The 27,468-nt window shown below is 33.2% G+C and overlaps 1 protein-coding gene across 1 annotated transcript; it reads left to right on the top strand.

Moving 5' to 3' along the window:
• Positions 1–5,889: 5,889 nt before the first annotated feature.
• Smp_123850 (putative histone H2A) lies at positions 5,890–18,919 on the top strand (the record flags this gene model as incomplete). Its single annotated transcript, XM_018793161.1, has 2 exons — positions 5,890–6,011; positions 18,778–18,919. The coding sequence occupies 2 exons, from the start codon at positions 5,890–5,892 to the stop codon at positions 18,917–18,919; spliced, it is 264 nt and encodes an 87-aa protein (XP_018647701.1).
• Positions 18,920–27,468: the final 8,549 nt, after the last annotated feature.

Here is a 27,468-nt window from a genome sequence, read left to right as displayed (position 1 = left end):
TGTAACGAAGTAGCAAATGAAAATTACGATGTAGTGCAGTTGATATGTAAGATTTATTCATTCCTTTTTTCATCCATATTTAGTTATGAAAATATATTCTTTTTAATGTTATCATCTTTTCAATGATAGAAATTTTACAATCATGTACTCAAACTGGATCATTTATTGTTATTAAGGAATGTTAGGCAATAATGAACTCTGATACTTTTTGTGGTATAATATTGTTTTATTTACCATGGTAACAATGTAACAGTTCAATATGCTGAGATGGGGATATATTGAGTTTAATTTATTGTATATACATTTCACTCTAGTAATCATTGAAATAATTCACTGGAATAAAAATAGTAAATTGGAATAATTCGATCTTTTAGATCGAGAGCATGCGTACGTGCCCTGTTTATATATGAGTGATAAAACCGCCTATCAGAGAGCAGTGGATTTATCGATCAGAGCGATGATACACAAAAGTCGTATGAGTAGTCTTGAGTAGGTGTGCCACAAGGAGCTGTTCTTTCACCTTTGCTCTTCTCTTTCTTTCTGCATGATTTGCCATCTTCCACAGAAAACACTTTTGTAAAATATGCGGACGACCTCACTGTATGTATGCCGATTTCTACCTCCTTACATCCCAAAGAAATGAATGAGTTTTTATCTCGTATTGAAAGGTGGTCTGTTGGTAATGGTCTCTTACTCAATCCATCTAAATGTCAAGCTGTTAACTTTAGCTTGAGACATGGAAAGAACCTACACTCTATTTTGGGATCCCATAATGCTTGTGCCATTGGAGACTCCTTAATAAACACAGTGTCGAGGGTCAAATATCTTGGTGTCTTTTTTTCCTCTGATCTTTCTTGGTCTTCTCATGTTTTACTCTTAACGAAAAAAGTTTACCATTTGACATACTACATAAAGAAGCTGCATGCTTTTGGGATTACTCGCCATTTACTCTTACAATTTGTAAATTCCTGTATATTACCTATTATTCTATATTGTTCTCCATTATTCTTTCCTGGGCTTTTGAGAAAAGACTTTGCTGTTTTGCGTAGAGTGCTGAAGGCGGTTTGCAAGGTATGTGGTGAATCTTTTGAAGTCATTATTAATATGCTTGTGGATAGACATCTTAAGTCTTGCAAATTCTTGGCAGGTGTTATCTTATCAGATACTAACCATTCGCTTCATTCATATCTTTCTCTTTGTATATCTTCTGGTAGAACGAGACGTAAATACATTAAAATCCATACACGCAAGCAAGTCTATAAAAGTTCTGTAATACCTTACTTAGCAAATTTACTTTGTGACGAACAGGCTGTTAGAGTTGACCTAGTAAATAACCTGTATTCTTAAGCATGTTTCAAATTTGATAATTTGTATAAACTCAGTTTTTCTTAAACCTTTTTCATTCCCTTTCTGTTTTTTTTGTTTTTTTTTTGGTAAAAAACTTGTTGAAATAACTTGTGCTGAGAGTTCTATATTGTACCAGATTATAATATTGAATAAAGCCATTAATAATAATAATAATAGTAATACTTATCAGTTCTGTCATCTGCCTAGCCCAGCCAGTTAAGTCCAGAACATCAATAACAGCCTCTCCAATATGAATCATTATTCTCAAACATACTGGGTTTACATACCAAACAAACTAACCACATCGTACCATGAAATAGAAAATAACATTTGTAGAAGATTTGGCCAAATGTGACTGTGAATAGGGGGAACAGTAATTAATAGACTGAGTATAACTCAGGAATGGCAAATCGTATAATAATAGTCAATAGGTAAAATTAAGCTTATAATAAGAAGGACACGAATATGAATAGTTTAGTTACTTAGCAATTATACAATAGGAAATATACATATCATATTTGTCCATAAATAGTTCTCAAAGTTACCATTCATAAATCTCCACGGGACGATCACGTTATAGTGAGAATTTCGGAGTTTTTTGGATTCCTATTATTTCTATGTGTATGTTGTACAATTAGTGGATAACTTAATTAGTAAAAGTTTATGTTTGCCTCATCGTAAGCTTCCAGGTGACTTCTTATTTGTCGTTATATGTTTTAATATTCCCTATTTAATTCTGATATAATATTCAGTAGTAACTTCGCCTTCTACCACTAACGGATTGACTGCATTTATAATATGACTTATTATCTAATGTACTGTGTCGTTTGACATTTCCATCATATTATTGTGCGAGTACTGAGTCATAACTTAATCGGGTACAACAGGAACTAATCTGCTTCCTATCAACATCTTCTGATTGACAGCTTGATAATGAACAGGAGCTTGAGAACCAATAAGGATTAAAGCTATGATTATTGTTTATTGGTTACTGTGAAATAGATCGTGAAATAGATCACTGGTCTAACCGGCAATATAGTGCGTGATATTAACTAGAGTTTCTAGCCATAGCAAAACCCAAAGTTATCAATGTAACACAGATCACGATTTAACTTATACAAAGTATTCTAAAAGTTTATAAATTATCTGTTAGATCAACCTGTAATAATCTTCCACACAACCTACTATATTATACGCTAAAGTTGTTTTTAAGGATGTGGTTCTGTTTGTCTTGTTAGATTGGTAATTGCTAAGAAGATAATAGGTTATCTAATTTTTTGTTGTTACGTGTTAGTTCTGTTCTTAAAATAATAGCCTCGATGACACTTCCTTAATTTATATTTTAGCAATGACATTTGTTGTCATCTGATTGCGTATTAACGTATTTGGTTTGCTAACGTTTCTATGCGCTCCGAGGTCATAACATTTTCTATTTAAATCATTTACTTCGGTACAGAATGCACAATTATTCTGAAAGTCTCGTCTTCCTTTTCTTCAACGCTGAAATTCTATTGTATGAGAGACGTCCAGTCTATTCATTTATTACGAAAGCATAAGGAAACTATGACACGATTCAAGATGGATTACATCATCTTCGGTTACAAGCGCATGTATTTTATTGATATAAACACGAATAAGATGTGTTTTTTTAATTCAGGAAACAGTTGGATTCAATGTCCAAATACATATATCATAAAGGCATCTACTACGTATTATATATATATATATATATATATATATATATATATTGGTGGAGTTTCATTTTGTGAATGGTTTAGTACCGGTTAAGCCATCCAGTTCAGTGCACGAAACTCCATCAACATAATCCTTCTGAACTATAAATCTCCTTCAATATCTTCCTACATAAATATTATCAGCTTAGATGAAGTATTCATTAGGACAGAACAACATTTATAGTGAAGACTGTGGAACATGTGTGACTTCTACCGTTAACACCAATGATGGATATCAGTTAAACAATCTGGTAAACAATGGTTGTTTAACCAAGATCGTTTAGTAATGCCAGCTATAAATACCTTTACTATTGTTGACAGCACTTATGCATTTTCAGAAGCACAGATGTTTCATAAGGTTATCCTTTGGAACTGCTTTGTCGTGTTGTTACAAGAGATAGATGCTATATTGCAGAGCTTTTGGATATTTTCGCATGTTTGATTTTTCATACACTTGAGTCACAAAAGTGCGGTCGGTGGTTTGAATCCAGAATAACATCACTTGCCAGCTGATTACAATGTTACGAATGTCTCAACTGTTCAGGTAGGAAATTGTGAGAAAGAAAATAGGATAATAGGTAACATACAGAAATTTTCAAAAAGCAAAAAGTATTGTCCCGTTGTATCGAAAAGTAAACGAAAAAGTATATCCGATAATAATGAAACAGATAGTTTACGCCATATGTGCAGTGAGATCGACTACATATCTGAAAAAATTGTAGATTGCCCAAGAAGAAGGAGAAAAAAGAGGTAAATCGATAAATTATCGAGGTGTACCAACATCCGTTAACTATGGAGTGGGACATATTTCTCTATACAAAGTATACTGTTACTTAGTTGGTTTCTGAGTTAACATTACCACATGTGTACAGTAGTAAAAATCATCGAACTGGAATAAAGACAGTAGCGTAGTCTAGAGATTTGTATCGAACATACCTATTAAATCTTTTTTAGAATGAACACTATACAATGATGTTTCTTTCAAGTTTGCAACCACACTGATATGGATCAAAAGACTATTATTTAATCAACACAATTCATGAAATGAAGACTCCAAATTTCGCCGGATCCTAAACGCTGTCATAAGTCAAGCATCTTCAAATACTTAAAAATCTGTAATAAGTTAATGAATATCATGTCCAGAGTAATTCAACTCTATATAAATTATAACTTAATTTCTACACAGTCAGTTGAAAGTATATGCATAAAACGTGGAACTGGACTTTTTTCACATTTAATACACATCTCTTCCCCTTCATACAGTTAGAATCTAATAATATACATGTGTATAAGAATCAGTTTCTTTTCCAAAAAATATACAATATTTATGCTTTAGGTAAAAAGAATTAGCTGTTTTCCTAGATATGCATAGATCCATAAAGTGCCTAGACAGATAAATAATGCAATAATATGTAATTAAGATTAAGCTTGATAAACATGTATGATGAAGATATTGAACTTCCATGCACAGATTTCATATCTTTGATGAATATGGAACATAGCAAACTATAATTTGAGCTACTTAACTCAAGTTTTTGAGTAGAGTTAGATAATGTCTATTACACACTTATATCATAAACTATTCGTTGTCAGTAAGTGAAAGCTACAATATTTATATTTGAGCTGTGAATTTTCAAGAAAGATATCAAACTTGAACACGACTACAATATATTGATTACTATGGCGAAGCATACAACTTAAAAAAAGTAGGAAATGGTCAGTTTCCATTCTTTTGTTTATAAAATCTACACTATTACATGCTATTCAAAATAGTTTTAATGTCACATATTGATGAACCAAAAGACCAAAACCGAATGAAATCACGAATCCATTCAAGTTAGACAAATAATGAAAACCAGGTAGTGCCAGACAATAATATCGTCCTAGTATAGGACTACCCAGCAGTACGTATCCACGACCCCATCACAAGAAATCGATCTCAAGAAATCCAGTTTCGTGAAAGAATGTTTATGATTTAAGCCACTGAATCCGGATTCAGTAGTACAGAAGTCTAACTTTAGACAATCCGCTATAGTGCGTGATCAAAACCATAATACTGATGACCAAAATTAAGTTTATGATAACTTGATGGCAAACAGAACTGATTACCACATTCGGTTTCTCAACGAAAGAGCTAACTCAGTTTTCACCATCACCAATATTCAGTGTAGAAAAAACCTTTTGCTTATTTAACCAGTACATTCGATCAAAACACTAAAATTCGCTTGAAAGGGTTTGATTTTCCTGTTGTTGATGTTAAGGACGTCAATCGATTGGTCTCTTTTCACTTGAATGCACTCTGAACAAATTGACTCCATATATAGACCATTCACAAGAATTTTTACACATAATTAGATGTTGACAAAAACTAGTGTCTATCTGGGCTCATTAGCTCAGTAGATGACGCGTCAGGTGTTTGGGGAGAAAGGTACCAAGTTCGAATTTCAGTGTGAACATCAACACTAGGATAAATCGCATGCAAATGATAATCTCACGTTCTTGATTCCGCTGTTGACCACAACCTAACTTATCAAAACATTATTAAAATAAAGTATTTTTATCATTGTAAACTACGGAACAATAAGTCTAGCAAGTAGGCATTGCACGTTCATACTCGACATGATGATGTGAATTAAATAAGCAAACTCAGTGCATACCCATTGAAAAACGTATAAAAGTATGGTCGTTTGTTAATTTTATTAATATGGAATTCATACGAAATAACTTATTCTGATGCTTTCATTTTAAGTAGTAGCTTTAAAATTGCTGGGAAAAATCGGTAATACACGTTTCTCTGCTTTATAAAATAATGAGTGGACGCGGCAAAGATTGTAAGGTTCGAAGCAAGGCTAAGACAAGGTCAGCGCGCGCCGGTCTTCAATTCCCCGTTGATCGTGTACATCGCCTTCTATGTAAAGGCAATCACGCTGAGTGAGTTGGTGCTGGTGCTTCAGTTTACCTGGCTACGGTTCTCGAATACCTGGCTTCAGACGTTTCAGAGTTAACTGGTAATGCCACTCATGACAACAAGAAGACTCCTATCATTCTGAGACATTTACAGTTAGCCATCCGCAACGATGAGGAGTTGAACAAGCTTCTTGTTGGAGCCTTAATCGCTCAAGGAGGTGTGCCCCTAATTTATCACATCTGGAGCGTGAGGTATATATATATATATATATCATTTAAAAGGTTAATGCATGCAACACATTTTTGTTCACCATTCTCGGCATCCACAATACCATCAGAAGGAAATATCATCAAGAATAATGTCTGAAATTTCAATGAACAGACAAAAATGATTATTTTTAATTAATAGCTTGTTCTTAGAAACGTTCTTTGACAGTTTGACTTGACTTGCATGGTCAAAGATTTCAATTTGTCATTTCATTATTCAAAAAAGTCGGTTAAAAATATGTTGCCATGAAAAATTCAATTCACAATGTTTCAATCATTTAACTAACTGTTACTTATATGTATTTAGTCTATTTCAATATCTCAGCCATTGCTTATTAAAAGTAAATGGCTTGTTCTAGAACAAAAAAGACAAATCATCAGTAGTTATTATCACATTCTTATTGATTCAAAATTATTTTTCTATTCCATCAGTACCATACATTCGCCTGGATTTAATAATTTGATTGATATTAAAATAACTATTCTTTTTATAAGTAAAGATGTATAGTGGCTTGGGACTCGTCAGCAGGATGTCCCCGCATCTCAGAGTTGATGTTCAACCTGGGACTCGAGCCCAGTACCGTCCCAAATAGGACGAAACGCGCGTCTTGGATTCCACTGCTAGCCACTATCCATCTTTGCTTATAAAGCTTGTTACTTCAGACAGTATCGAAACAATCCACACAGGATGCACATATACCATTAAGAGTCTGATCCATTACAGTCCTAAACAACAATTAGAAGATACAAGCAAACAACAGCTATTCTTTTTCTCCTCTAGCCCTATCAACAATTTTTTAAGGTGTGACCATAAATATTTTTTCTTCTTAAATAAGATTAGTGATTAGTTTTAGTGATATCGAAATATGTTCTCAATATTTCTAGCTGAATACTCACTTTTGATGTCAAAATGTATTGAGATATAACACACATAAGAAAATAAATCATCTCTGATTATAAAACATATACGAACTTGAGTTTTCAATGATGTTACCATGATTACTATCAGTGTACAAATTAACTTGGATATCTTATCAAACTATTAAACAGCTTGATTCATGGTAGTAATTTTTTGAAATGAATTAACACTTCTGAAAAGTTTAGAGTTCTATAATCACAAGTTATATTTTCAATTCCATGTTATACACATTCAGTTTAGAAAGAAAAAGGAAAATTTCTTGCACTTTTTTTGACGTTTCGTGACTCAGTGTAAGCCATTTCTCCAGAGAATAGATAACCGAATTAACACTAACCTAAATTTAAATAATATAACAGAACAACACGAATATTTGTCAATTTGGTTCTCTGAAGAAGTGCCCTACACTGAGTCACGAAACGTCAGAAAGTCTAATTTTTCTACTCATTGGGATATTACAAATATATTAATTTATTTATAACAATCTACCCAATGCTCAATTTATTCAAAATTATCAAATCAAAACTTGGTAATGATACCTATAAATTTCTTGAACTGTTATTTACCTTATAAATGTGGACGGCCACATTTTATCCTAGGAGATAACAAATTTTATCTAGTTGATAGTCAAATTGTTTTTAGGAACTTACTGGTCACAATTATATACTACAAAAATATTCAGTAGTAAATATTTATACCATGAAAAAAACACTGATTCACCAATGCGGGTATCCTAAACTGCTCATACTAACTGGAGAAAAATATGTTTTCGTTTTGTAAATTTGGTTTTACTTAGTTTTCAGTAGTAAATACGAGAGTTGAAGAAGTAGTATCTTTTATTCAGACAATAAGTGATCAACTCAAGTAGTGATTGATTTAATACAATAAATCCAATAAAATAATCTGTACATAAAATGTACATATATATAAATGTTGAGTTCATCAGTCAATATAAGATAGACCATCACTAAAGACCTGGAACCATTGGAAAGCCGTTTTATCATAGGATGGACCTCCTCAGCCGTGCGTATCCACGACTCTGCATGCTGGATTCGAACCCAAAAACTTCGGTCTCGCGCGTGAACACTTAGACACTAAGTGTTATGTAGTAGCGAAGACATAAGTACGGGTAACTTTCAGGACCTACTATCGGACTATTATTCTTATTGTATAACTATTCAGTAACCAGATTATCTATATCTATATTCATCTTATTGTAAGCTTCATTTTGACCTATTGATTATTATTGTATGATTTACTGTTCCTATGTTATTCTCAGTTTACTGATTATTGTCTCCCACGCTTACAGCCTCATTTGGCTTGGTTTTGTACAAATATTATTTTATATTTTATGGTGTGATGTGGTCTGTCTGTCTGATATATAAACAAAGTATGCTTGAAATAAACGATTCATATTGCCGAGGCTGCTATTGGTGTTCTGGGTTCAAGTGGATGGGCTAGGCGGATTAAGGGCCAATAAAGACGCTAGATTACTCATACTAATCGAACGTCATTGTCACAGTGTGAAGGTCGTAGAAGTCGCATTTCTATTGGCGGATAATTCACGCAAGTTACGTCCTTGTTTAATTCGTAAGGTCATAACAAATTAGCTACGACCTTGATCAAGTCATAACACTAAGAATAAGTCATAACACTAAGAATATATATATATATATAATAACAGTCTATAAATAGTTTCTAGAAATCACGCATTATTTAATGCTCTTCGGATATAACACTTTTTATATATTGCAGTAAGTTTTATTTAAGAATGGATTCTAGGATGCCATTGTAAATTTATCTTCCCTGTTATTCTGATTGTGAATATCAGGCTGTTTGAAGATTGATTGTTGTGTCTAATAGAATCGCTGAGATACGGTTATTTTTTTATAATTACAATATTATTTTTGACTATGAAAAGCTATATGAACACAAAGCCACTTTTGCAGAATTACAAGTTAATTATTTCAATAATAACATTATATATTAGCCGAATAATCTACATGCATTCTTTAAAGAAAAATCAAGATGCTTTAGAAACGGATGGCGAAGGAAATAGAAATGAAATTCAGGATACACGTTTCGTCTTAGTTAAGACTCGTTAGCTGTATGTATCCGCCTCCCAGTTTAGACATTCACATCAGGACACGAACCCAGTGACTTTCATTTCAAATACTTATGAATAATTGCAGTTCGTTAAGAATTCATAAGTTCTAAAATATACTGACCTATTGCAGTCCTTAACACCAACAATGGGAAAATTTAAGCCCTTAGAAATAAATCAGAAAGGAAGATTAATTTTAGGAAAAGATCATTTGACAAATACCGACAGAATTGAGTTTTCTAAACTTGTTGGATAATATACAGAACTAAAGTGTTAATTAATCATTCGATAATACGGAACTGTGTGAATGTCTGAGGGATTAGAAGTTTCAATGTATTGTGGTACCCGAATTTTTTTGATGCAACATATATTATTGATCCGTAAAATGATAATTTGGTTGTATAATGAATAAAACAGTAATAAGCTTCGTAGAATAAAATCAATTTACTCCTTTTCTAAGGGTTTCTCCAAGTACAAACAGCCTAAGATTTTATCTCTAACAATAGCTCAGCGGTATTTCACCTAAGAATTTCAGAATGTAAAAGATTGATACTATGGTTTCAGAATCCTCGCAATATCGAACTGTTATTCATAACTGCCAACGTATAAACTAATTTATTCTACAAACATAACTGGATTTAAAGCAAATTAAGTATTCAAAAACAAATATCTGTCTGTTTTGTATAAACAAACGAACAATCTTTTATATACGTGGTTGTAATGTCTAGTATCTTAAATAAAGTCTAAACGTTAATTTATCACTCCTTTCATATATAGAATAGGTGATACAAGTCATACAATACACATATTGGATTTAATTTGTTTCATTTAGTGTATATTTTCCTGAAAGTAGGTTTATTACTAACAAGCGGAACAAATGAATGCATATTTTATCATCTAAAGTACGTAGCTTTTTTCTAACCTTCAGCTATACCACACTCACATTAACGTACACATCAAGTAAAGTGCTATGTAGGTAAATAAATATTGCCAGATTGTTTTTTCCGGATCAACATTTTCGATCAATTTCAATAGATTTTATCTCATTACATTATTCTATTGGAAGCACAGTTAATTTAACAAACTCTGTTCATTGAAATATGTTGTATATAACCCATTTGGTATTAGCATATTCTGCTGAGTATACTTTAATCAAAATTTCTAAGTGGTTAGATACTTAAGAAATACGATGTCATCAAAATACATTATCGATCGTTCAATGTGAACCATGAAATAAATCAATAAACGGTTATCTACAGTGTAAGATCAATTTGCATGAATAATCATATTACTAATGATTTCTTCTCGCACAAAGATATGTTGACAAGTGCTTTCTAGAAAGAAATTCGTTCTTAGAAAACTGGAGAACATTCAATTTTGATGAATAATCATCACCTATCAGTACAGTCCACTTTATCTCATGGAATCCATCATATAATAAACAACTTCATGGGAAAAAAACTTCTTCCTTCATATTTATTGGGAAGGTTGGATTAGATACAAATCTAATGAACAGAATCTACTGTATTTTTTCACTGTATCAATCAGATTTTCATCAAGAAGAATTCACGTTAAACTGAGAAACGTAGTTGTAAATCTTTTAATTGTGAATTCTTAATCCAAACATACTAACACTTGAAGTTTTTAAACAACTAGAATCTTGTGCAGGCAAAACAAGATTTAAGCAGAGATGGATGGTGTCTAGTAGTGGAATTCAGGATGCACGTTTTGTCTTATTTAGAACTAGTCAGCTGGATGTATCTGCTTCCGAAAGTTAATGTTCACTCGAGAACTCGAAACCAGCACCTTTCAATGGAATTGTATCTCGATATTCACTTTGTTACTGAGCCCAGATAGTTACTGGCTTGTGCAATGGAATATTTATAGTATTACATTATAACTACCGGCTTTTGGAATTTTCTGCGAATATTCTATCCAAGGCTGTTTGGATTACAAGCTTACTGGAGTTTGCAGGCATCTAAAGAATTTACCGAGAAATATTTTCGCCAGTCCTCTAGAATCCTTCCCTGTCATTCATAATTTTATTTCCAGTGTATTTGGTTGTGGTCGTATAACCACCATTTCGGAATTGGCGATTTGTGAAGATTGCAGTATTTTTACAGTTGAGTATCCAAACTGATTCAAGATAGATTACAAATGAAAATCTTGAAGCAATGGACGACGATTCAGTTCTAGTATGGACTGCTCACCAGTGTCCATTCATGATTCTCAAAGCACCAACCAAACTCAATAGCTCCGGTCTCACACACGAACACTTAAATTCCACAACACTGAACTGACACACAATGGTGTTATTGTCTAACAGAAATCAACTCATGATCTCACTCAATCCTTCATTCATCACCTCAGGTAAATAACTATCTCACACACGGCACGGATTCGACTCCACTGATTTTGCGTTCTCACTGGAACTTCAGTAGTTAAATTTTAAATCTAGTCACTAGTGAGCACTTGATTATTATTAGTGCGAGGGATTTGTGGAGACTTTAATATTTTCACAGTTGAAATAGAGATTTATATTCCATACAAAATTTTGAGCGACCTATACAGTTTTTTTAAAGGTTAACAAAATACTCGGGTTATATATTTATACACAAATTCAAAGAACCCACAGTTATCGCATAAACTCTGAAATTGTTTACATATTTTGCTTTCATTGAGGTACACTAGATTTTTGGCTGTTTGCATTGCATAACTTATGTGTGTATCATAGGCTGATGTCACTTTCGGAAAAACTATAAAGCAGTTAGTAAACAAAATGTTTCCCATGATACAAGACTTTTCACATCTGTGTATATAAATATCCACAACAAGTAAATCTTCCATGTTCAGCTTCAAATCAGAAATATGTTTAATTAAATTATGAGAAAAGTAATTACTTCTGTTACTCTTCATGGCGAAGCCTACACAGCATTTCCCATCATACTCTGTCCTGGAAAATCCTTTCTCGTTGTTTCCAATCGCTATTCATCCTTTTGATGTCTGCTTGCACTTCCAGAATCTTTCCCCAATTTCCTCTTCAGTTAGAAGCTGGTTCGTTCACTTCCACAGCAGGCTGTTACTGATGATATCCAGTCAACAAACCTTGAGTATCACGCGTAGCAAATTGTTTGTAAATAATTTTACTTTTTCCATGACAGCTGCGGTAGTTCTCTAAGTTTAAGCTACATTCACCTGAAATGTCTTCACGTTGGTATTGAAGATTCTGACTTTGATGTTGATTGATTGTTGCTTTGAGTTCTATACGTTCTTCAAATGTAAAAATATGATCCTATCTTTGCCAATTCTTGCCTTGCCTAACAAAAATCTGTTTGTAATCTGTCATTGCATAATGATGTTATTCATTAGGAATAAATATCTGTGAATTTGCTAAAACTATATTATGGTGTATTTCGGCGAAATGGTAACCGTACTAAAAAATTAGACATTATGGTCAAACGGCTGCGGGAATTTCGAGCAGAATTACAATCAATTCATATGCTTTCCTAATATTCGCTCAGTACAAAGTATTCTGTATTTTAAATCATTCAACTTGTACTGTAAATGTAATGAATGAGAATACAGGTGGGGATGGCCAATTCATTGTTTAATAAGAAATCACATATATTATTTATAAAATATGAAAATCATGCATTAAATACTTCATTAGGGAATTTCCATCATTTATCTTCCACATTCTGAATGATTCTTCTGATTCACAATTCCTTTCTAATTCAATTCTTGTTCTCTTCAAGTCAACCTTCATAGCTTTCTACTGACAGGTTTTTCACTTCTGATTGATGTTATATACTACTTATGTCGACATACATAAGTAGCATGCTCCACATAATGTCTTATCTAACAGAGAAAGAAAGAAATGGAATCCAATAATAAAGTTTATCAGATTACTGTGATTGTTAAGTCTAAATTCTGCTTTGAAACCTTAATCAAACATCATTTTAGTTTATCAAAATGAATTTCAGTGTCTTTTTTTACATAATTAAATTAAGAATAATGGCAGTGATTATTAGTTGCTGAGTTATTAGAGAGAGAGGGAGAAAAAAACACCCAATCAGTTTTTATTATGACGATTTGTCTATTTTTATATATCTCAATAGAAATATTATAAGATCATTTATAATATATTGGCATTCAGCATTATACACATGATCAAATGATTGATATTCCTTTTCCGTCATGTATCTAATTATAATCTGATCTGAAAAGAGACGTTAGTATAATAATCAGAAGGGATTTTGTGGAGATTTCAGTAATTTTCATAGTTGAAATCATAAATCAATGGAAGCTAGACCACCATGGAAAACATGGAAGCATTGGATGGTCTTTTCGTCTTCAACAGTGCGCATCCACGACCTCGCCTCTCGAGATTCGAACCAAGGATCTACCAGTCTCTCGCTAGAGCACTTAACCGATAGACCACTGAATGGAATCCAACGGCGTTAATGTATAATAATGTATGATAATTTATTAAATATGTTATAGGAACAACAAAATTAAGTATTGTATTATTATCAATATTAATCAAGTAACGCAATGTTACTCCTATGTCCCTCTTCACGTTATAATACAACTAATTTATGTAAGGATGGCTCGTTGGCAAACTCAACGAAGCCTCAAGAAGCCCAGAAAGAGCCGAAGACATTCCATTCAATCACCACTAAGGGAATATTCTAGAATGTCGACGTGTAGCTTCCCTATTGGATGAATAAGAATGATCCCCTATGTGCCTATTGGCTGTCCGAAATGATGATTTACATTTAGCCAAAAACTATAAATATATGAGATTTTTGTACCATATTTAACACTGTTTGGGGAATAAAATTCCTACTTACTAGTCTCCTAGCTTCTCTCTTTCGACGTTTCGGGTTCGATCGTTCACGCAGTCTAGTAGTACGCGGCGTAGCAAGAATCTAAAGCTCTAGATATAACGATTTAATGACATCGATTTTCCAGTGGAGGATAAAACGAGAACTTAACCTACAATCTATCAGTTTTTTTTATACATCATTATTTAGATACAAAGGAAAATAATTTGCTTATATAATGCATTTTTCATTTATTCATTTAATGGTAAACGAATACATTTTATTGATGAATGAATAAAAAAAAACCATTCATTTCCAAGATTTCTTGTCAAACGGAATGTTTTGTTGACCCTAATCTTATAAAAAGTAAAGTGGAATTGATGAAAACCTCTTCGATACAGATTTCTTTTGTTAAGAATCAAAGTGCTCACAACTTGTGAGTGAAACATTCTTTTTAAAATATCAATAAGCCTGTTGATTTCAAGTAATTTTCATTATGGGCATTGTGGAAATTTTTTGATTGAGATCACGAGTCGATTGATACTAAACGAAAACTTTGAAGAAGTGGACGGCTGTTTTGTCCTATTATGAAACTCTACAGCAATGTGCATCCACGATCCCACACGCGGGATTCGAACTCACAACATTCGGTCTGGTGCGCAAACTTTACTTAGATCACGAACTAATCTACGTCAAAACACCATTCAAAACATTGGACGACTACTTGGTAACAGTACAGAACTCTTCAACAATTCATATCTATGACCTCTCTGTAGGGGATCAAATCGAGGACCGTTGATTCATTCAGCGCGTCTGAGCCGGAACCCAATAGTTTACACATTTGACTTCAGTCAATCCGCGGTGTTGTTCCACTACAATCCCCATACTGACATTTATTATATAATCACTGGTGACTAACTTAGAAAGGAAATTTCCGGAGTTCTGGTAAAAGACTCTGACCAGTAAAGTTTGCTAATCTAGCTTATGAAATATTTCCTCATTGTAGGCAGTAAAAGACGGTCGACTAATACCACATAAATTCATGCTGACTCAGTGGTCCAAAGGCTAGGTGTCTACATGCGAGATCGAAAGTCTTGGATTTCACCCCTAAGGTAGAGTTCAATCCATGTCGAGTAGTGACATATAACTACCGAAGACAGTGGATGAATGGTTGTGCAAGATTATGGATCGACTGAAGTTAGACACTAACACCCTTGTATGTCTGCTATGAACTATAGACCTCTATTTCAACTGTGAAAATATTATAATCTCCACAAATCCCTCGCACTAATAACAATCAAGTGTTCACTAGTGACTAGATTCAAGATTTAACTACTGAAGTTCTAGTGAGAAGGTGAAATCAATGGAGTCGAATCCGTGCCGTGTGTGAGACAGTTATCTACCTGAGGTGATGAATGAAGGATTGAGTGAGATTTGTGCTAGACGATTACACTATTGTGTGTCAGTTCAGTGTTGTGGAACTGAGAGATATTGGTTTTCGAATGTGGATTTCATCCGTGAAATTACTACAATGAGATTAAACTGCAGTCTAAAGTTTTACAGCTAAAATATCACAGATTATTTTTAGGTTGTCATAGTTCAATTGATTTTCAAGGCAAAAGTGTTACGTACATTTTATGACGGTAATAACACGTAAATTTTAAAAGGAATATTATAACAAGGCGATTATAGAAAACAAGGCCAAATTTCCGGAGCTGTTGTACCCGAAGTTAGTGTTTATATTTTTATTGTATAATTAATAAATATATGAATCATTGTTTCTTTGTTTTTTTATAAGTCCTTAACAATTATTGTGTTTTGTACTTTCGTTACGTTACTGGTTATTTGATATGGACTTATCATATACTTCTCTTCTACCTATCAAATAGTTGTTGCATGAGTGATTCGTAAATGTGAACTGTACTATAAGCAGTTATGTATTGTGTTCTATTCTGGTTATTGACTAAGAAACTTGAGAACACTGTACTGAGTATTGATCTCGATTGCTATCTCATTATTGTCATGCTATTAATTAGGACATGCTGACTGATACTATATAGATAAACATTGTGAAATAATCAATACTCAGACTATATCATATTACTTTTCACCTGCAATTATATCTCGAATATATAATTCTAGCTTCTGTTTTTTCTCAATCATACTAAAAGGAAATTGGATTAGGTGAAGTCGTGGTTCAATTTCATGCTTGATGGTCATTGAAGAAGATTTGATCGTTCAATCCATTATGTCATAAGTAAACGTATAACCATCTAATAGTGCTGGATCCCACTGCTAACCACCATCTAACCCCACATTAACATGAATGAGACGATCTAAATATCAAGACTGTTTGACTGCCGTCCTAAACATCATTATGAAGATCCATACATCGAATATATATATATATATGAATTCCAGAGCAAGCTATAATTGATTACAGTTTTTTTTAAAACTTATGTGTACAATTAAATGAATTAGTCGGCTAATGACTCTTTAGAACATCAAATTATTAACGCACCTCCTTCAACAAATTATTGATAAGGTGTAGAATGGATAGACCAGTCAGTTGAATAGTTTTTCTCCCAAAGACAAAAAATATTCAAAACTAGAAAAAATATTATTATATGATAATAGGAATACTAGGCAATGGATTTTAAGGAGATAATTAGTAGACAACGTAAAATATCACTTTTTTATCAGGTTCAATTTTTGGTAGTCATATTACGTAATCTAAGGAATGATAATGTATTTATCAGCAATGGTTATTCGAATTCAACGTTTCATACCCAATATCTTGTCTCTTTATAACTCAATACTTTATTACGATTTAAAGTTTGCAAACTCCCCATCTCCCAATGTTGATAAGACTTCATATGCTTCAATTATCAATGTATGAACATACAAAAGTCAAATATTCAAATGATAGCGTCCAAGAAATAGGGCATAAAATAAAGTTTTACGTTGTAATGAATTAATTGTTTAAAGAGTTTACTATTTTATATCGTCTTAAATGTTACCTCTTCAAAAGACATTTCCATTTACTGACAATATTTGACAACTCGATTAGTTGGGTCGGTTCAGTTTGAAAAATTGGATCCTTTTTTTATAAGTTTATTTAAAAAAGAAAAAGGCTTGTTTAATATTTTCCAATTAACAGACAAAATGATCACTTTGAATGACAATGAAAAAGTATCCACCTTACCACTGAACAAGAACTAAAATTTATTGTATTGAACAATATTCCTCTATATTTGAACGTGAGAACACTAGAGTTTATAAATCATTCATTATTCAGACAATAAATTGTGTCGTGTCTTCTATTGATTATTGCTAAGGTGATTTGTTCAAAAACTTTGTTGAATATTGTTGGATAGTGTATTGAATCAGCTAGAAGGTGTGGAAATGAATTTAGAACTGGGTAGCACCTGGTGTCAATGTATGTCAATTAACTTGGAAGATTTAATGTAGGCTGGGGTCGAGTGTATAAAGAGGATAATGCAGAAAACTATATAATTCAATTAGTTAAATTATTTTGAAGTTAAACGCAAATAACTCACTCTATGGAAGTTGTGGATACTCTTAAGTTTTATTGAGATCTTTAAACAACCTGGAGAGCGGTGGTTACTGGACACTTGTTTTGTCTTAGTATAAAACTGCTTAACAGTGCGAACCCACTACTCCACCACAGGAGATCGGACTTAGAACCTTCGGTCCCTAGAGCGAACGCTTCATCATGTGCTCACAGGTGAATAAATTTGAAAGCATATTTCCGGAGTTCTAGTGAGAAGCTATGACCAGTGAACCAGCCTTACTACGTGTTAGGAGTGTACTCTGAGAAAACAATGGAAGATGGTCGAGCAGTGTCATGTATTGATTGGCTTGCAGAACACTGAATTCCGACTCAATATTCAGACATTTAAGCGTTAGAATCCGAAGCTGAAATTCCTGTGTTCGATTTTTTTGCAACGGGGTTGCTGATACGCACTATTGAAGACCGTCGTTCCTAGAAAAAACCAACGTCCAGTTCTTTCACATTTTCTTATGGTCTTTTATCCTAAATCTTTTCATAATCTTAGTAAATAACTAGTCAATGATTACGAGCAAACACCTATCTGTTTCTGTAACTTTAAAAATATCTTGACAGGTATATTGCAACAAGATTCTAAAAGTTGACAGTTAAACTTCCAAGACAGAATATTTTTAAACTAGGTGGACCAGCTTTCACTATGAGTGCTTACTGAATTGTAATAAATCACTTGTGTTCTAGCAAAAACATACCTGACTTGATAGGCTTACACTCCTGTCTTTATCATCAATTTATTTTGTATCCGAAAACTATATAATGTACCACATACTTCCTCAGTTGTATAGTGTCCTACAATTGTTGGAACGTCCACTTTAAATATCAACTGACTCAATTCTAAGATTATTTCGTATATTTATATATATAATCATTGTTCCGAAGTCGATTTAAAACTACTACTATCAAGAAAATTTTCAAAATAGTTTTGTCAAAGAAGCTCTGAGGTAGCGGAATTATGAAGGATCATGAAAAAATAATTCGATGAATATAGGAAGAAATATTTAATGTATAATATCAACTTCATCTAACATAGATGAACTACTCCTACATAGATCATCATAAAATTAAGACTTAATGAAATATGATATTAGAAGAAATCAGTTCAAAAAAGTCATGGGCTGTGGATTATACTCACGACATCCATCTGTGAGTTACGATCATACAGATTACAAAGCTGAAATAAAGGGTGAGCTCCGAATACAACATATAAATGGAAATCAAAAAGCAGGATAATTAATGATACAGTTATACCTAGCAATAAAAATGAAAAATGCTCATTGAGTTCACCTCAAATAAAAGTGAACAGACTGTTTTCAGTCTATAGATTTACTTTATCGCGCTGTAGTGAATTCAATTAAATTCAGAGAACTCAATAAGATATCGCAATAGTATTAGACAGTAATAAATCCTTAGGATTAACTGAAACGAAAACAAATCATGTTTTATAATGTTTTGACCCTGTCGAATGTGTTCCTACTGTGATTGGATCCCACTGTTAGACAACATTTAACGTTTAAGATTAAATGGCAATATCTGGTGAATCCGCACACGATGGACATGTGTCTGAAAAGACTGATTAATTTTAACCGTAAACATCAATGGGAAGATTCACACAACCAATATACTTAAATGTATTATTTGAGTTACTCTCAAGCTAGAACGGCGAGAACATAATTAATGGACGAACCAATCAAGAATTAAATAACAGGTCTTAGATTTTGGCGCGGAATTCATTTACCCATTCGGCATTCTAGTTGACGTCATTTCGTGATGAAAACCTTAAATCTAATTCCTAACAGTAACCATCAACTTCGAATCATGGTACTAATACCTCACTCTGGTTTATAATCTTCATTTGATCCTAATTATTAGGTGGATACTCTCAAGGTCACTTTAGCAACACTCGAAGGTCGTACATAAATTATAATCTTACCGCTGGAACTGTTCGAATAAGGGAATTTTTGAACGTTTCGAGAAGAATACTCCATCTTTTCTGTTAAATGAAATCGAAACATGATGTACTGAAGATTAATTTGACTTTGTTTTGAATCAAGCAAATGGAATGAATTTAGTACAAGATATAATGCATATATTTACTTTGTGATGGATTTACGTAAGAGTTGTTGTAAATCACATATCTGAGTTCTTGTTTAGTGGGTCGTAAATTATATATTAATAATTTCTATAAGAATTATACATGACAATATTTTCAGACATTTAATACTTGGTACAAGTCAAACGGTTGTATATAAGCAACACTACATTCTGGACATGGTTTCCTGGAATGGTTTTTATTATTCGTCTAATTCCTGACGATTACAGAACTTCGACATCTAATATCTAATCTAGAAAACTTTGAATTCAACACAATGGAGGAAAATTTCGAGAAATATACAATGGCTTTCTAAGTAGTAACAATTCAGAATTAGAAGCACACAACAAAACTGGTGTTTGATTATTAAGAATATAGAGTGTTTTGTGGACATTATGAAACTTTCGTAGTTTAAATCATGAACTGATCTTTGCTAAACCACGACTGGAAACGTGGAAAAATCGGGTGGCTGTTTCGTCTTATTATGGGACTACTTAGTAGTGAACACCTAAGACCCTGCATTCGAGAATGGAATCCAGGAACTTCCATTTAGAGCACAAACGCCTAACCTCTAAATTAAGGGCTAATGCGGCAAAGTTTAAGTGTTTATTGTATATAGTGAGTGTGTTAGGTTCGATTAACGGATGAAGGGTAGTGGATGGGTACTGTTTAGGAATCTCTTATTAGTACAAAATGGCCATCCAAATTTATTGAATACTCGTGATATTCAAATGGTTTCCGCGTTAACAACTGGCTTACTCCAATAGTTCAACCTGGATAAAACAATTTACACTTTGCATCTAAGGAAAATATACTTTTATGTCGTACTTTATAACTAGAGTTTTGTATAGACCATATATATCATTCAACTACTAAGATTTTTTAATGTGTATGTAGTCACTAAACTATCATAAGCAATATAACAATTTATAACAGTTGTAATTTCAATATTATGGCAAAATTGAGCTTTATAAATGCTTTTAAAGTGTGGGAATTACTGTGTAATTTTAATATGTTTTCTATCTAGCTATACGTAGGGACTTTTACAGATTATTCACAATGATAATACAATAAAACACGCTACTGTGGTAAAGTTTATAGAGTGATAGAATCATACAAGACACATTCAAATATTTAACAAGATTTTCTTCCAACTGATGAATATCGGTATTTTTTTAGTGGGTACCAACTATAATGGAAATTACCATTATATCTCACAAACATATTCCCAGTAGTAAACTAACATATGAGTGTAAAGCAAACTATCTAGACTGGAATGATCAGATTTGTATTAGAATAGACATTATTATATCAGTGATATAAATCGTTTCCATCAGTTATAAAATGGTGTCCACTTTGGAGACAGTCCTCATAATGTACAGAAACTATAAAACTATTGAATCAACTTATGAGGACCATAAACAATCAATGTTCTCAGAGCTCATATCCAGGCAAATTAGGCATTACATTTATCGCATTATATTTAGGACAGTAAGTTGACATACAATTTTACAGTATGCTGCATTCGCACAAGAATAACTTGATTCTTCATCAATTTAAAAAAAATACAGCTAAGACTTGGATATAATTTGATATACTTATTTCTTTAGTTTTCATATATGATATGGTCTTGTAAAATACAATATCAATGTCCTTTCAATTCATATATTTGCTGTCTTTAACCAATTCTAACCAAGAGAGTACGTGTTAAAGAGATGATGAAATTATGCTGGAAACCGAGAACAACCACTTCGATGACATTTGTAGTGTTACGTGAATATTTTCATCCAATCTAAATTTATATATAATGTGAACAAACGATTGTTAGCCAGAAAAAAGAAATTTAGAAAGAATTGTAATGTCTAGCGAATGTAGCAGCAGCCTCTCAATCAATAGGCCTCAACATACACAAAGGAAAAAGCTAGATTCTCAAATACAACACGGAGAACACCGATTCAACCACATTCGAAGACGAAACTCTGGAAGAGGTGGAAACATTCACCCACCTGGGAAGCACCATTGATAAACAAGGTGGATCCGATGCAGATGAGATGTAAAGGCGAGGATTGGCAAAGTAAGGGCAGCATTTCTACAATTGAAGAACATGTGGAACTCGAAACAACTGTTAACTAACTTCAAAGTGAGAATCTTCAATCCGAACGTCAAGACAGTCCTACTGTACGGAGCTGAAACGTGGAGAACTACTACATCCATCGTCAAGAAGGTACAAGTATTGATAAACAGTTGTCTACGCAAGATATTCAACATTCACCGGCCGGAAACTATCAGCAACAGCGTTTTATGGGAGAGGACAAACCAGTTTCAAGTGAAGAAGAAATTAGAAAAAAACGTTTGAAGTGGATAGGACATACACTGAGGAAATCGCAACTGCGGCACGAGGCAATCCCGAATGTGGAATCCTGAAGGGAAGCGAAAAAGAGGAAGTCCAAAGAATACATTACGTTGGGAAATAGAAGTAGATATGAAAAGGATGAATGTCAACTGGAAAGAACTGGAAAGGATTGCGCAGGATAGGGTTGGATAGAGAATGCTGATTGGCGGCCTATGCTTCTCCACGAGAGGTAACAGACGTAAGTAAGCAAGTAAGTTGTAATGACTTGAACAGAACTGATTTGTCAGGGTTGCAACTTGGGATAAATACTGACTACTGTTACTGTTATATTTCTTTGTTATGACTGCAATTTGACACATACTTTCTGTTTATTGAAGTTGAACTAGACTTATTTCTAGAAGCAAAGAAAAAGAAATGAATTGAAGAAACAAACGGATTCACTTAACAACCACAAATTAAATGACATCCACAATAATAGTAATGATAAATTGTATATCGTTTTAGATTTTCTGTCGATCGATCACTTTCAGTGAATCCGACTGATAATTATTCATTAATCTAAACTGTACACACTATTTTCAAAACCAATCAATCGAGTGACGATTAAGAGAAACAACTCATCCCGGCACTACGTATTTTCATAGCTTGAAATCAGTAATTCATTTTAACTAAACAACTATCAAAAACTTGAAAACACCCGACAGACTTTTTATTCTATTATAAAACTTGTCAGCCGTCCGCAACCATGACAACGACATAGGAAATGGAAACAAACACATTTGAAGGCTCACGTGAACGCTTATGCTCTAGATAATGTAGAGGGGATTGGACAGTGTTATTGTCCAACTTTAATTAATTCACAATGTTGTGCAATCGTCATTAATTGTTCGTGGTAGACAATTTCCTCCAGTGATCATGGCTGCTTACTAGAATCATTCGAACCTGTGGCCGACGGTTATGAATCTGGTTCCTTGTGATGAGGTCATGATTGCACATTACTGTAATGAAATAAATCTTTTAGTTGATAAACTATTAGGCAATTAATTTTTACTAGACTATGATGATATACATCAATCAACGAATTGAGATGTAGATAAATCCTCATATATCAAGCAATTGTTTTAAAGGGTGCCAAATAATCTGAAAATATTTTCATTTTAATGCTAAGAACTCAGTGTGTTTGAATACTTGCGTTCTTCTGTATACTTTAGTAATGAAATCATAAACATTTCGTGATTCATTTATTAAATTCACATCCACATGTATATTGAAATCAGTTAATAGATCATTTTGGCAAATATTTAAACAAAGGTATTTTTTCTTTTCATTTGTCTATTATTTATTATCCATATTGTTTTATGATTGATTATGATAAATGCTTGAAATGGTTTTTGAATTAGTCTATCGGTATTGGTGGCCGGCTTGAATATCTAAGCTACTTGTTCCTTTCATCTAGATACTTAAACAAGTTATCTAATTTCGTTTGTTTTAATACATCATTATGTCCATTAATCGCATAACCTACTCACATGCGTTTGTGAAAAGTGTACAACCCTTCGTTGTGCAAGTTATAAAGGCCCGATCAGAGATATCGTGGTTGCTGGCAATATGTATGCAACTAAAAGAATATACATAATTTAGATGTCGATTGACCGGACTGCTAACTTCTATCTGGTGATCACTCAATATTTATCAACCAATAAGTAAAAGACAAAATCTTGTTGGAATATTTTATGCTGAGAATTCTTGCCTCAATGTAAAATTTTAATACATATTTGGTTGTAAGCAGCTAATGAGAATCCACAAAATATAATGAATTCATATTATTCTGCATCCATGCTCGTTTTGATTTTATTTAAAGAAGAATTTACATGTAATCGAATTCAGACGATTTTCAGTAAACGGCTGCAAAGATTATCGAATTTCATTGAAATCATGAACCAATCTAAGCTAGACCATCATTTAAAAACCTTGGAAGCATTGGACGCCCGTTTCATTCTAGTTTGTGATTCCTTATCAGAGGAGTGAACGGCTCAAACTAAAACGAAACAAAAGTTCAGTTCATCCAGGTTTTCAGTGGTGGTCTAACTTAGATCAGTTCTATTATTTATTATTATTTATTTATTTATTATATTTTTCGAAAACGTTCGTGTTCAGAATTCTATATTGTACCGAAAATATAATGTTGAATAAAGCCATTAATGATAATGATATATTCACGATTTAAAATATTACATTGGAGATATAAAAGAAAGTAGATAAAATGAAAATACTGTTTATTAATATCAGCAAGAGGTGAAGATATAACTCCGTAATTCAATTGCATTTATTTCTAGCATAAGGGAATTTGTGGAGATCGCAGAATTTTCAAAGTTTTAATCTTTAATCAATCTAAGTTAGACAACTATTGAAAACCTGTAGTAACTGAATGATTGTTTTATCCTAGTATTTTACTGCAGAGTAGCACGCACCATAGCCTAGCCACAAACAATAAAATTCTTGACCTCTTGTCTCACACGAAAACGTTTAACCTCAACCACATACTAATAATTATTAAATGTTCAATATTGATTAACTTCAAAATTCTACACCTGGAGTTCTAGTGATAAGCCGTGACTGGTTTAAATTAACTATGTCAGGTGTAAGATGATTATCCAACACGAATAATAGACAAAGTTGTGCAATATCATGAATTGAATGGAGTTAGTCATGTACACCATTGGATGCTAGCTCATTGGTCTACTAATTAAGCCATCTCGTGTAAGATCAAAAATCGTAGGTTCGATTTTCCTCAGTTCTAAGAACATGTTTATTATTCAATGCATATCAATATAATGTTCATATTTGTATTTATTTTGTAATCATTTGACGCCAACTTCCGTTATCTTAAGATTTTTTTTCAAATGTAGGATACTGTTATTTAAGCCTAATTCCTCAATATTCTTTTATAAGTAAAACATTAGTATCTTTTAATACAAACGTAACTGGAAACTTTCCGTATCTCTCCTGTTTATTCTCATTAAAATATTGAAATTACCCAATCAATATATATGGAAATAGAGGAGAATGTGTGGAATTTTATTTATTGTATGAACCGTATAAAGTCGTATGTAGTGATTTTTCTCAACGATTTACTGTTAGTTAGTTGTATGGTAGATATCCGTTACAAAAGTATCCAACTCTTGCAATTTGAAAACGCCAATGAGTACTATTAGTCTTCTGATGATTATTTTTATTCCTTGGTATCAGGATTGTGATGGAATATACACTTACTGGTTGAAACATGTTTTACATATGTCCTACCACCAATTATTCATTAGAGACTTCGAGTGACTTGGTTTCGAATCGTCTGGAGTGGTACAGATGCATTCAGTGCTTATGTGGTATAATAACTTGAACCGATACGAATACATGTCAGTTTTTACGTAGCGTATCACTAAGTGATTGATTCATTTAGTGTATACTGGGTTATTATGTATGTATGTTACCGAACTTCTGTTTGCTTGTTCTGTCAGCCTGATGAAGAGAAAACTAAGTGGTTCAAAGTTACTACTTAAATGTTTTATTAACTGACAAACGTGACAACTATGATTGGCTTATCTAATGTATTGGGTAGTATTGAGTGTTGTGTTGTTTTCATTCGACAGATCTTCTCCTAATTACCAATAATTTTTCTTACTGTTTAAAGCATTATATTCATTCGTAACGTTTTAAATGAACTCTTCAGAAAAATAGTTGTTGAATACTGCCAAGCAATTAAACATTTTCTTGTCTTGATCAAGATGTATTTTTATATTATGTCATATGTATTATATATCACTTTATCACTGCAAAATACCCATCATATTAAACCACAGATAATATAAACGAAGAATATTCTTTCAAATAAATTCTCTTCAAGTTCTACAATTATGCAACCAAAGAATCATCCCAAATTCAGCATCGAACCCTGTTTACTAATACGTATCCAACTTATATAATCTTATATATTACGTGATTTTTGATTTGTAACTACACCATTATCTCCCTCGTCCCATGTTGGTCATATTTGTTCTTATCATTTATCTCACAATTTCGTTTAACTTTTAAGCTTATTCAAGTTAACACATCACATTAGTCAGTCAGTCAGCTACAACGTAGGACGAGGCATAAATATGTATCGGTCCAGGTTGCCAAACCTCATTAGCACAACAAGATGAACACCATATTCATAGAAGTAGTTAATTTAATGGTGGTACTATATAATGAAAGAATGTATATAAAGATTTAGTACAAGAAGAAAGATATGAAACAATTTTAATCTCGAAGTTTAAGGGCAGACAAAGAGTGTATACACCTACGCCATTGTGATCGATTCTAAGCCATTTCACTCAGAGTCTCCAGCCATTGGTTACGATAGTTGCACGGACCCCAACCAAGTAGTCTGCATCTACTAACATGGTTCAGACCAGAAGTTAGTGACTTCAAGCACCGATGACGCGTTTCGGTTTGGCCACCTCCAACTTTCTTCCAACCATCCCGAACACTAGTAAGCATCGCGCATCGTGGTAATCGGTGTTCAGGTATACGTAACACGTGGCCCAACCATCTCAGTCGATGAAGATTTACAACCTTATCAACTGATTCACCATCATTCTCTAATACCCTGTGTCTAATCTCACTATTACTTACCCGGTGATTCCAGCAGATGCGAGCAATATTTCTAAGACATCCGTGATAAAGTACTAGTAAAATACGAATATTTTCTACTCTCAATGGCCACGTTTTACATCCGTAAAGTAGAACATAACGAACTGCTGCACAGTATACTTGTCCTCTACTTTATAGACGGATATCTCGTCTTCACCATAGGTGACGTAAGTTGGCAAAAGCCAAACGAGCTTTCTGAATCCGTGCTGAGATTTCGGCAGACACCAACCCATTAGGCCTGATCGGACTTCCAGGATACGTGAAGTTGTTGATTCATTCGACTAGTTTGCTCCCTATCATTAGTTCAGGTGTTGACTCAGGCAAGTTCTGGAGTAACAATTTGCATTTAGAGGAGGAGAAACGCATTCCAAACATCCTGGCATTATTGCTCAGTGCTACCAAAAAACTCTGCATTTTATGTGTCTTCACCAAACAGGACTGTGTTATCTGAGTATTCTAAGTCGACAAGTAAACCTCCTGGTAGGAAATCAATTCCTGAAAATTAAGTTGACGAGAGCGTTATTTCCAGCAGTAGGTCTATGATGAAGTTGAACAAAAATAGAGATAGTGGACAGCCTTGACGGACATTAGTCACCTCAACATTAACCATTTTATTTTACATCATGCTACAAACAATCTTAAACTCAA

This window comes from Schistosoma mansoni, chromosome 1 (genome assembly GCF_000237925.1).
Source record: "Schistosoma mansoni strain Puerto Rico chromosome 1, complete genome".
NCBI lineage: Eukaryota > Metazoa > Platyhelminthes > Trematoda > Strigeidida > Schistosomatidae > Schistosoma > Schistosoma mansoni.
This window is presented reverse-complemented; position numbering and strand designations above follow the sequence as displayed.